The sequence below is a fragment of the Ammospiza nelsoni genome, chromosome 1 (assembly GCF_027579445.1).
Source record: "Ammospiza nelsoni isolate bAmmNel1 chromosome 1, bAmmNel1.pri, whole genome shotgun sequence".
Taxonomy (NCBI): Eukaryota; Metazoa; Chordata; class Aves; order Passeriformes; family Passerellidae; genus Ammospiza; species Ammospiza nelsoni.
Genome location: NC_080633.1, coordinates 102,424,626 through 102,437,234, shown reverse-complemented (window position 1 = coordinate 102,437,234; position 12,609 = coordinate 102,424,626). Strand labels below are relative to the sequence as shown.

The following is a 12,609-nucleotide window of genomic DNA, read 5'->3' as shown; positions in this document are numbered from 1 at the left end:
CTTAAGCTTCAAAAAATCATACTTTATGGACTGAACCAGTCAAACAACCAAATATAATGGAGGGTGTCACAGATGGGAATATTTTCACTCAGCCACTTTCAAAGTCAGATATTCATTCCTGAGAGGAAGAGTTTCAGTAGAGAAGGCCAGCCATCAGTCAGTATTTAGGTTATGCAGTATCCCCACTCCTGAAAATGAAGTTCCATCTTTTTCCATGCACACACCAAACTAAGCATTGCAGAGAGCCAGAACATGAAAATTCAGCAGGGTTTAGCCTGAAAGCTTCTTGTGTACCAAGAATGCAAATCTTTTGCCATGGCCTTAATGCATTCTTGTGTACCTCAAACACAAAATCTTTGCCATGGCCTCTAAAATCTCTAAGGCTAAGCTTCCCTTGGCTGCATAACAAGAGCTCTGGGGTTGTGCTCCAAAGATCTCTGCTCTATGTCGAGGGTAGCACACCAGGACAGGCAGTGCTGGTGCTTCCTGATGGAGCAGCTGGCCCAAACAAAGAAGAGGCCAATGTCAGGGGTCCATCTCCTCCTGGCATCCATGCTATTCTTATTAGAAAGAGGTACTTGTGCCAGACAGGAGTGAGAATGTTTTAGCCCAGTTTCCTTTCACCCTCTACCTCGAAATAAAAACAGATTTCAATACACATCCCCTTATCAAACCTTATAAAGAACATAAAACCTAAAAAAAAAAAAAAATAAAAACAGTGCCTCCTGAGAAAAAATAAACAGCTGCCCTCAACAAACAAGCTTCATCATGTCCCAAAAATCTTACTGGTCCACTCTTTTACATCATTTATTTTAATTGAATAGAGAATCTCTCTTAAACATGCAGCATTAACTCCCTCATGAACCAGTACAGCTGCCAAAGGACAAGCACACTGTGGTTTTGCTTACTGGAGTATGTGCAGAACTGTGCAGGCTGCATTCAAATATAAAATGCTGGACAGCTTCACTTCCCTCAAGAGTCTGGTACCCTACTGACACACTGCTATGCTGAGACTTAAAAACTGCAAGAAAAGTCAAGAAGAAAAAAAACCACCACCACAACAAAACCCCGACCAAAGTAAAAAACCCCAACAACCACCTGTGAAAATCAGAGGTCTCTTCACTGCTAGGGGCAACAGTCTACTTACTCAACAGATCACAGCTTGATTCTCAGAATTCTAGGTCACCTCTAGAATATCTGCTCACTTGTAAAATGAGGGCTTGATTCAGTGCCAGTAACAAACAAGAAACTGACAGATTAAGAGCATCCTCTTAAAGCATAAAACTGAAACATGCAAAATCAACATATACCAGCAATGTGACTGCTTCTTAAATTTTCTATCAGCATTATACTCTGTATACAAAAACATAAAACACAGGACAAGTCCCTCTGCACAAACATCACCTCCCAAAATTCTTAAGAATGGAGGAAAACTGTAATTTCAGGTAAGCAATAGAAAGAAGAGATTCTAGAATAAAAAAAGCATTTTGAGCCTGACATAAAGGAATTTGAGGCAGGCTGGTGTTTTTGAAACAAACCACATTTGTATAGTTAAATTATGATTGTGTATCATCAGCAGTAACCATGTAAATGTCATATTCCTGAACCCCTTGTATGTTTTTGGTCTAGATGGTGGTCCAACAGCTTAGAGAATAGTTAATTAAATGCCATCAAGAAACACTGCTCTAATTCAAGAAGGATGAAAATATTTTATACTGAACTGGTATTAACTACTAGCCATTTCAAAGATGCTTGTCAAAATTTCACCTGGAAAATACAATTTCAGTAGAATGATTCAACAAATCACTTGCTCTGGTTTTATGGAGCCTATTTTGGAACCATTGCTATCTGCAACACAACAACATTTAATACCTCAGCTTGTGGCATTACATGCAGTGAATGTAGTGGGTTTGGCCTGACAGAGCAAAGAACAGAAAAGAGTATCAAATGCCAGAACTACAGTCAGCCAGGGAATGGGGAGAAGGGCTGAAGAATTAAATGCAAAAAACTTCAAGATGTTACTGATTGCTAGAATCCTTCAGCAGTCCGCACAACATGTCAGTTGCAGGTCCTCAACTTTTCTGATGCAGACCAGTAAACCATAATGAATCAACTCACAGGGAGCAAAGAGAATGAGAACAAAGTATCCCATTCTACAGGCTCAGGGAAGGGCACTGGAGAAGATTCACTCATTATGAGTAGGGAATCTATTTTAAGCAAGGCACTTTCACATTAATAAAATGTGGTAGCATTAAAACATCTGCAAATGCAACAGTCACAGAGATTTTAACAGAAATTCTGCAACAGAGATTTTAACAGAAACAGTTTAAAGAATTTACATGGACAAGCACAGAATTGGCAAAAACAAAGGCACCCAATACCAGTAATTTTATTTTAGTAGCTAGCATTTCAATACCATCCAACAAAAGGGAATGTCACACCAGCCAAAAGTAGAAAGCACTTGGCTGCAATCATCACATGAATGCAAATTACTGCTCTGTTACTGGAGCCCTGAAAATCTTAATGGAAAAAAATAAAGTACAAAACTCTCTTCTTACCTCAACAGTGTCACGAATTAAAGGCACAATATCACTCAGTATAGGTTTAAAACTTTGTTGGTCATTGATGTTTAGTTCAGTCTGTGAATCTGTTCCCTTGCCAACACTGGCCATTGTCTCTTCTTGAGGATGCAAACTGGATGCTCTGAGTGCAGCAGACAACACCTCCACTTGTGCTGCAGTACACGAAAGAGAAATACATGAGAGACTAAACTGCACTTTTAGCAAGTGCACAGATTCAACTTTTAGACAGAGACTAATTAACTGAAAGATGGCAGAGGAACTACAGGAGAGGTACACCAACTTAAGATCATATTGGTAAATCCCAAACTAGGGACCATTTAAGTGCTAGATTAACACCCCACTCTTTTTCTAGGGTACTCAACCAAACCACAGTCCAATGAAATTTGTCCCTAAAGCTGAAATAAACAAACAAACCCCATAATTCAAGACAAATAAGGAGACTGCTGTTATGGCAGGATCAGCTCTTTAACAATTTTAGTAATATTAATAGTGCAAATGGTTTTTTGGGGCAGGATAGCCCATGAATACTACAGACTGGGCTGTTTGTGGGAGGTGGGACTAAGAGACAGAGACATGAAATAATTCAAACAAAGATTGAGAACAGTTTTTGTAATACACAAAGGATTTCAGTTCTGAGAGGTTGTTTTCTCCCTCTATATATGTTCATTAAAATCTTACATTTTAATAGCAACTACAAAGCAAGACCTATATAGAAAGATGCCAGACCCAATACTTCAGCATTCTTGGATCCTCCAAACAAATAAGAAGGTCACACTGTGTGATGTTCTCTTATTCATCTAAAAAAGGCATTAGCACTTCATATTCTGCTATCCACTCTTTTGGAAAAGATCCAGCAGTTCTGAGGCTGCTCTGCTTTCCATCCCTCTGTTTACTGCCAATTAGAAAAAGCTTTGTTGAGCAATGCTCCTTGGCTATAGCCTGACCTGAGATCAGATATCAGGGGCAATCTCAGTTGCAAGTGACACAGAATTCAGTGCAGATTAATCCACCCTGCCACTCTCCTCCTCCTCTTCTTTCCAAGAAGGCAGGGAGGAATTATCTCCTCACTTATTAAATTTATCCAGCCATCCAGAAGATCTGTTCATCATAGATTTTGTCTTTTCCAAGGTTTCTTAAATGTTCACTGCGAAATTACATGACAACCCATATGCTTCTTTTTAATCCCACACTGCCATACTAAACTACAGAATTCTGAATTACCCCCTCCAGCATTTTCAATATGGTTGTTAACAAGTACTAAATAAAGAAAGTTGGACTCATTTGTAGATAGAAGAAACAGATACACAGATATACAGCTGTTACAAGAAACAAAAATTGTTAACTCAGCAAAATCTTAGATTAGAAGCATTATCAAAATCCAGCAAAAATTGGAAAACACACTGTGGGTTTACATGAACAGGAATAAAGACAATTTTTTAAAATATGCAATGCTAACTCTCTAACTCTGTCCTATTTCTGATAAAATACCCCAAATATATTCTTGCTGTATTACTCTATTCCTCAACATGAAACAGGAAAAACAAATTGTTAAAAACTTAAAGTATAATCAACATAATACTAATACTTCCACTATAAAACATGTGAAAAATATAGTTTAAATATATATATTATAATTTACATATAAATATATAAAAATAAGGAAATTTACTGTTTCTAACATTAATAAAACTGCTACAACCTTACTCTTCAAGTATTACTTCACTGGCAATAAACTTGTATACTCTAAGACCCATAAGAATAAAAAAGATCAAGGTTAATAAATTTTCCCAAAACTTAAATGTTATATAAATAATCCCCAATACCAGGCAAAGTGGCTATGCTAGGGCAAGAAATGCCTGGCTTATTTCCAAACTATTTTAATTTAGAGAAATCAAACAAGAAAATGGAAAATAATTATATTCTGCTGCACATTGAGACATTTTTCTTGAAGATGCCTTTCATGAAGGACAACTTCATGAAAAATGTGCATTTCTCTCACCTTCACTGAAAAGTGAAGAAAGCTTACCCCGACTAGGTAAACACATACTGCTTCAATACTGTTTATGTATTTTCTGAAAAATCCACACAGAGCTAACAAAGATTACTTATAGCAACAAAAGTATCTACAGTATCTATATCTTCCAAGACATATTCCCCACCCATGCCCCACTGTCAGCCTGCATACCTGGACTGCCCTTGCTTAGGGGCTTTAACAGGATGGAGACAACACCTGTCCTGATTTCCTCTGCCTGCCCTAGAAGAAATATGACAAGAATGTGCATTTCCTCAGCTTCTTGTCAATTCTACAATCTCAAGATGTGGTGGTGAAGGACAGGAGCAGCCAAACTCCCAAGGATTTCATTGACTGGCAAGTGCCTTCTTTCAGTGCTTATCTGTGACTTCAGTGCTGCCATTCACTGAAAGGTGAATGTCCTGAAGTCCACAAACATCTTAAGGTCCTTGGTAAAAGAAGAGCCAAGGATCGTTGCTGCTCCTTATCTCTCATGAAGAGATTTCCTACTGACATGAGACAGGCAATGGTTTGCAGACAATCATTTCAAATTCAAGTAAAGGATAAGGTTCTCGTGTGAATGACAGAGAAGTTCTTCAAGAAGGGAGTCTCTGGCTAACCAGTTTTCACAAATACAATTGGTAAAAACTGGAGTATAAAGGTCAGTTTTGCACATAGCATAGAACTCAGGTAATTGCATTGCTCAGATAAAGTCAATGTTCACTGGATCTTAGACCATTAATTAACTCTTTCTTCAACATTTGTTTCAGGTGAGATGTATTTTTAAACAAAAAAGTATTTAGTCTTGGCTACTGTACCTGCATCCTAAAATAACTAGTACAATCTAGAAATTCTAAATCACATTTTATCCGTCTTACTTAATTTCCTGGTTTTCAGGAGTTTCTGTCCTTTTAATAAACCTTACTGTTGTTTTCTGTTTCTCCTGATGTTTCACTAGAAGACATTGATGTTTCATTTATTTTTTTCTTCTTTTTGCTTTCTTTTTTCTAAAGCATCTGCCTTCCCTACCCTTACTTCTTACTCAGAGGCAAAAGCTATGGGCTGCAATGGGTACAGAGATGAAGTAACTGAAACATAAGAACAGCTTCTTCTCCACTTACTCCTCACCTGTTCCATTAACATTATGTTTCAGACTTTTATTGCAGGCAGTGCAGTAACCTAACTTACAGTTCTTATAAGGGAATGGGATCAATTAACCCCAAATTTGGGCTGGTTTGTCCACATTAGGTCTCCTTTTGGCAAAGCAGCTTGTAACTAAGTGACTTAGGGCACAGTTAGCCTTAGTAGCCTGCAAGTCAGGTTTCCTCTATTCCCCCAAATAATATTAAGGAAAGCTGACATTACATGATTTAGCCCTTTCTATACAGATCATAAGATAAATCCAGTTGAAGAAAATGTCACTGGAAAGAAAAACAAAGAAATAAAAACATCTGAGGAAAGAAAAGCAATCTCTGAAGGAAGTGAAGACAGCAGCAGCCTCAGGGAACTGGAAAAACGTGACCTGAAAAAAGACCTGTGATGATTTTTAAAAAGCTGGCATACTTCACAGGAACGTGCAGGTTCCCATCTCCCAGCCTGAGACCTTCCAGATGTCTGGCCAGTGGACTGGAAAGGTCCTTTCAAGAGGGATTACAACAGCAGTGCTTAACTCTGCACAGCCTGTGCAGCTCTGCTAGCCAGCAGTTTGCCTGTGAGAAGACAGGCTCTCTTTATCCTGGTTGCTGAATGCTCAACCAACTATTGCTCAGATTTATCACTTTGGCAATATGCTAGTTCTGGAAGGAAAACCCCAGGGTAAAGAGTGAGATTCAGGTGAAGCAGTTTATCCTTTTTTTGAGAATGAGACTAGGGAAAAAAATATTCTATGATGGTTACTGATTACTGTTAAAAAACTGTTTTTGCTGGAGATCTCATCAGTCTCCACGCCTTGAAGCAAAGATCTAAGGCTTGAAACAGGAACTGCTTTATTGAGGTGCACTGAGAAAATCCCAACAAATCAATACCACCCACCCTCCCCACCCAAAAAAACCCCAACACAAAACACCAAACCAAAACCACACAACCATGACCAGTGTGAATGTAAACAGCAACCCCTTAGAGTTTGGCATCCAAGGCATCTGGAAGATGGGGATATGCACTGAACATGCCATACTCTGGGCTGCATGACCTGGTGATGCCTTTCTTTTGACTCTTCCCATTGGCATGGTACACTCAGGTACTCCTCAGATAAAAATTGAGTTATTCTTTCTCAATACTTCTGCTATAATGATGCAAGCAGGTGAGGGGAGAAGCAACTCACACAAGACACAAGGGTTAAATGAGACATGTGAAGCAGAGGAATGCCAAACCCAGAAAGAAAGAGAAATTAAAATAAAAAAGGAAATAGGAGGGGGAATACATGTGGAGGGAAGGTACAAAGGTATGCTGCTAGGGATGAACATCCAGTGCAAAGCAGAGGGTGATGGGAGGAAGAAACAACAACAAAAAAAAACCACTAAGAAAACCCCAACTAAACCATATTTTTCTGACTCAGAGTAATTGCTGGCTGAATTTCAGCACCAAATCTCCATATCTGCCTCAGCTGTCAGGGATGGGCTCTGAAACCAACTAGCAAAATAGAAATCATCAACCTCCTCCAAGTGACCAGTGAAGAACAGCACCCAATTACCATCACTATACATCCTGCTGAGTCAAATAATAAAAATTCAGTGTGATCTTAAGAAACTGCAAAAACCCTGTGCCATTATGATTCCACACAACAGGAATAAATTTTTTTCTTCTCATAAATTTCTAAAATGTTAAAAAAAATTTTAAAACTTTTGAAAAAGAAAAAAGAAACAACAAAAAACCCATGTCAAAGAAGGCTGCTGCATTTGTACAGTTAAGCATAGAGAGGCAAGGCAGAGCCAGAGACAAGGTCACCTGAACAACTTTATCTTACTGACACATGCAAAACATCATAAACTGCAGTCTCATTCCCAAACCACACTTCATCAATTCATCTTGTCACGCCTTCAGGATCCTTGGCCAATGTGCTACAGAAGCCAGAAGATGTGTACCCATGGAAGCTCTCCAGTATGGCAGGCCTCCACTTACCCACCACAGAGAACACAGCATCTTCCACTCCCATCCCTTGGCTGGGAATGCAGCAATAAAGACAGGAGCACAGCATGGAAGCAGGAGTCCAGGACTTAGGTGACAGCAAGCCAATGAAGAAAATAAGTGCAAGAAAAAGATCACAGGGATTTAAAAAGAAATAAAGAGAGGAAAAAAAAAACCCTCCTAGCTTGCTCAGTCATTGCTGTCAAAGCAAAGCCTACTCACAGTACAAGACTCAAAAACACAATGGCCAGCTTTGCAGAGAGGGAAGTGCAGGCAGGGTAAGGCCCTATGGAGCATTTGGGACCAGGGCTATTTGGCATACATTTGTAAGCCATGTATACTGGAGACAAAATTTTCTGTGAAATTAGGTAGTTTCATCAAATTTCCATGAAAACAGATTAAGATATACTTTTGACTGAATACTAATACCATCAGTTTGCAACAACCATTTTAGATTATATTGCCATGAGCAAGGAGACAGGGCTCTGATCTTCTGGATTACCCCCAGAGCAAGCCTACCTTTTGTCACAATTTAGGAAGCATAAGATTCAAAAGACATGTATTAAGTCAGCTACTCAGACTAAAGTCTGGATATCTACCACTTCTATGTCTGCCACAGTGTTTGAGACAAGCATGCAAAATTAATACTACTTGCACTTTGTGCAAAATTTAAATTGCAATGTTACTAAATTGAAACAGGCATGTTGTTAAATTCCAGCTTCTTGAGCACTTAGACTGAATAACAAGAGCACAGGCAAGAGGAAAAAGAGTAGAAGATTTAGGAGGAATGTTTTATGGGGCTTCATTTCACAGCCTTGACCAAGTCAGAGTGGGGAAACCCATTGTGTTGACAACCTAGGAACAGTTTTCTTCTACTTAAATGTGCAAATGTTGGTCAACAACTCCACAGAAAAGCTCCTGACACCCAGTCAAGAGACCTACAAACAAACAAAAAGAATTCCAAAAACCTGCTCTGAAACAAGACATGAACACATATGATAAACCCATAACACAGGAAAATTCTGGATGTACAACTACATGCTTACATAAACCACTGTAATTTATGCATTAAGGTATGTTCTGTAACTATAGACAGAACAGCTTAACAAAGTAAACCTGAACAGCAGTGCAAAGCTTCTGCAGTTGGCTTCAAAGATGGGTTATATGAAGACTGAAGTCATTAGCAAGGGTGAAATTTTTTTCTTACCTCTCTCCTTAGTGCCCAAAGCACTCCTAAAGCAAAGTTTTATCTGCTGACTTCACAAGTGATTAGATAAAAGTACAAAATGGATTTAAAAAAAGTTATTAGCATATCAACTGACTAACAATAAAATGAAGTTGAAAGCACTATCGGTTTATTCTAAAATATCTCCCCCCCAACATGCCCCTCCTTTTCCTCCTACTTTTTCTGGTATAGAGCCATGCTTCCCCCCTTAGAGATTCTTCAGCTCCAAAATAACATGGCTGCCTCCTTAGTGGTACCTCCAAACTTTCTGACTGTGACACTCAAGCCCAATGTGTCTTAGAATTTATTCAGCATATGAATACCAAGAAAAAACTATTTCCAGTAAGTATGTGTAGAAGAGCCAAGTCCTTTTAGCTGAGGAGGTGTCTCTGAAGTGCTGCTCCACCACCTCGTCACACTTATGAAACCCTTCTCCATTCTTCAAGAGCTTTTAAAATGGAGAATGTGTGCTCACTTCAAGAACTCAGCCTGGATCAATTATCAGCCTGATCTGACAAACTTGTCGCATTAAAGCTGTAAACATGTGACTGCAATAAAAAAGCCCTTGCAGAAAAAATGGAGACTAATTAATCCAAAATCAAATGGATAATGAGTAAAAAGAAAACCATAATTCACACTGATAATTAAAAAAATAAAACCCTCTTAATCTGCCTTATTTTGCATGTATGCTAATTAGGAATAAACCTGCTCATGAACAGCTCATGCCTTTGAACCATCTATTTGATTATAATGTCAAAACAGGCAGTCAGAACTTTATACTGCCTAACTGCACATGCATTCAGTTTATAAAAGGAATTATACTCCTTTAAACATCTTTACACAAATGCAAATTCCCTTTTAGCCGACGATATATCAATTTTCCTCAATCCCTTTGAGGACCAGGAGAAAACAGTACTTCTGACTTTTAAAACAACTAAGAGGTTAAAGCACAAACTGCTGAAGCAACATACACATATCTCCAAACATTAAAAATGCTTCAGTATCTTTACCATACCTTTAACATCTGGATCATCTATATGGGGTTCCAAATTTTCTATCATTTCTTCTAATTCTTTCCTTGTTGCCATAGGAATGCTTGGAGACACTGGCATAGTGAGTTCCTGAATTTCTCTATCGAGTTTTATATCAGAAGTCTGCTGAAGCTCAAAGTCAATATCTATTTCAGGAAGTGGAGTCCTCCAGAAATGGAAAGAGTTGTATAATTCCTGCTCTGAAAGAGAGGTTTCCTGTGAATTCAGCCCAGCCTCCTGCACAGCTGTTGTACAGCAATGAGAACTTTGCTCGTTCTCATCTGCCATTTCCCCACAAGATTCTGAAGGCAAAGTGCAATGGAAGGATGATTCAGTCTGGAAATCACTTTCCCTCTTGGAGTTATTTGACACTGTATTTTGATCTTCTACGACATTTTCAAGTTTTGTTGCAAAATCATCCCTATCATCACAATGTGAAGAAAGATCCTCTGTCCTGTTGTGCTCTTCATCTGTTGTGCCATCTTCTGTGGTCCTGACTTGCTCACAGCTGAATGCCAAAGAAAACGGACATTAAAAAACCAAAATAGACTTGTTATGCTCTTTCTTGATAACACACATGCTATCAACTTGCTATTTGTCAAAGTACATTTATTTACACCATAACAAAACAGAAGTCATAGAATCACAAAAGAGTCAAGGTTGGAAGGGATCTCTAGAAGCCAAGTGGGCCAACCTCCTTGCTCAAGTAGGAACAACCAGAACCACTTGCCCAGGACTTGCGTCCAGACAGGTTTTGAGTACTTCAGAGGATGGATACTCCACAGCCTTCATGGACAACCTTTGCCAGTGCTTGGTTATCCTCACAGTAAAAAAAAAAGTAGGTTTTGATGTTCAGAGGGGACCTCCTGTTTGGAGTTGTGGCCGTTGACTCTGGTGGTGTCACTGAGCATCACTGAAAAAAGTCCAGCTCCATTCTCTTTTCACTCTCCCCTCAGGTGTTTATGAACATTGGTAAGACGCCTCAGTGAGCCCTCTCTTCTCAGGCTGAAGTCCCAGCTCACTCAGACTCTCCCGACAGGAGAGATCCCACAATCTGTCACTTTGTGGCCCTCCACTGCACCCTCTCCAGTGTGCCTCTCCATGACTCCCTCTGGATGGCAGCACGACCCTGAGGGTGAAGCAGCCACTCCTGCCAGTTTTGTGTCATCAGCAGACCTGCTGAGGCTACACCCTGATCCTTTCAGATCACTAGAGGATGTTAAAAGGACTGGACCCAACCAGTGCTGACCCCTCTTGACACACCGTCAGTGACCTTCAACTACACGCTGCTGACTAGTGCCATGGGCCCAGCCAGGCCCTCAGCCCATCTCATTATCTCCTCATCCAACCCAACTTCAGCAGCTTCTCCATAAAGATCTTACAGGAGACCATGCCAAAAAAAAAATCCAGGTACACAGTATACACTGCTCTCCCTTGTCTGTCAAGTCAGTCATCTCATCACAGAACATATATCCTAATTCTGGTCTATGGAGATGAGAAGATCCATATCTTTCCATTTACAAATATTTAACTTATCCAGGAAAGTTAGCTTTTCTAATAGTTCATGGAGAAGAAGACCAAGGAGGCAAAAGCAATTTGTAGATTTAGCAAATTTACCTGTTCTCCTGTGCAGAATCACAATCTTCTGGGTTTTTACCATCTTCTTCTTTAAAGTACTGGCCACTGCTGGATGGATTAGCAAAAGTTGATATGAAAGGCCCCAGAGACTGAAAAGCTGCTTGGCGAACCTAGGGGAAAGGGTCCAAGGTGAAAAAACATTATTATATATATATATATATATATATATATATATATATATATAAATCTTGCTGTCCTAGAAAACATAAAATGCCTGCTACTAGGAATTGAAAGGGTCATAAGCCTACTAAAGAAATCAAGAGCAGAGGCTCTTGTCTGGAAAGAATCAGCCAGATGTCTACAGAATGCCAAGTTTAAAAAAAAAGTTAAGAAAAATGAAAAAGCACAGTGAAACTAGTTAAATCACAGGTTACCAAACTGACAGGCTTATTCCCCACAGCCAAAGGAGGAACAATCTGTTTAGATAATAGAAGCAGGTAAATTCGAGAGCTCAGAATTTTAACAACTTGAAAGGAAAAAAACATCATGTACAGAAAGCAGACATTTCAGTTTCAGAAATCTGACTGATAAGCATTATATTTCTTTCCCTTTCCTATTTGGCTACGCCATGCATTTGCTCCTCCTTTCTCCTACTGTTTATTCTCCTTTTCTCAACAATTCTCTAACTCAATTTTTGTTATTTGATTATTTCTGCTGGGCTACAACTTGTATGACTTTCCAAGGTCCATGAACTCATGCTTCTGTGCAGATGATCCTTTGCTCCCGGAAGTTGTCTGCTTAGTAACAAACTTAAGGTTTAAGAGTAAATCTTCAAGATGGCAAAAAATAAAAAACCCCAACCAAACAAAAAAACAACCTACCCTCCCAACAAGAACAAAAAAATCCCACCCAACCCCCCTAAAAAAACCCGCAAACAAAAAGCCATCACCTAAGAAACAATACAATTTTAATTAATAAGAAACTCCCCACCATCAACATCAAAAACATCCACAAAACCCAAAACTAATCAACCTCCAAACCAACCACAAACTCCACCAC

General features: G+C 39.2%; 1 protein-coding gene across 5 annotated transcripts in view; it reads right to left on the bottom strand.

Annotated features, from left to right (window-relative positions):
• Positions 1–12,609, bottom strand: part of PPP4R1 (protein phosphatase 4 regulatory subunit 1) — a 63,038-nt gene that overhangs the window by 10,033 nt on the left and 40,396 nt on the right. For all 5 annotated transcript variants that reach the window (XM_059474174.1, XM_059474159.1, XM_059474193.1 and 2 more), the window contains 3 exons: positions 11,590–11,720; positions 9,957–10,480; positions 2,559–2,734 (listed from right to left, as the gene is read on the bottom strand). In XM_059474174.1, coding sequence (XP_059330157.1) covers positions 2,559–2,734; positions 9,957–10,480; positions 11,590–11,720 — 831 coding nt within the window. The remainder of the gene's footprint in view (positions 1–2,558; positions 2,735–9,956; positions 10,481–11,589; positions 11,721–12,609) is intronic.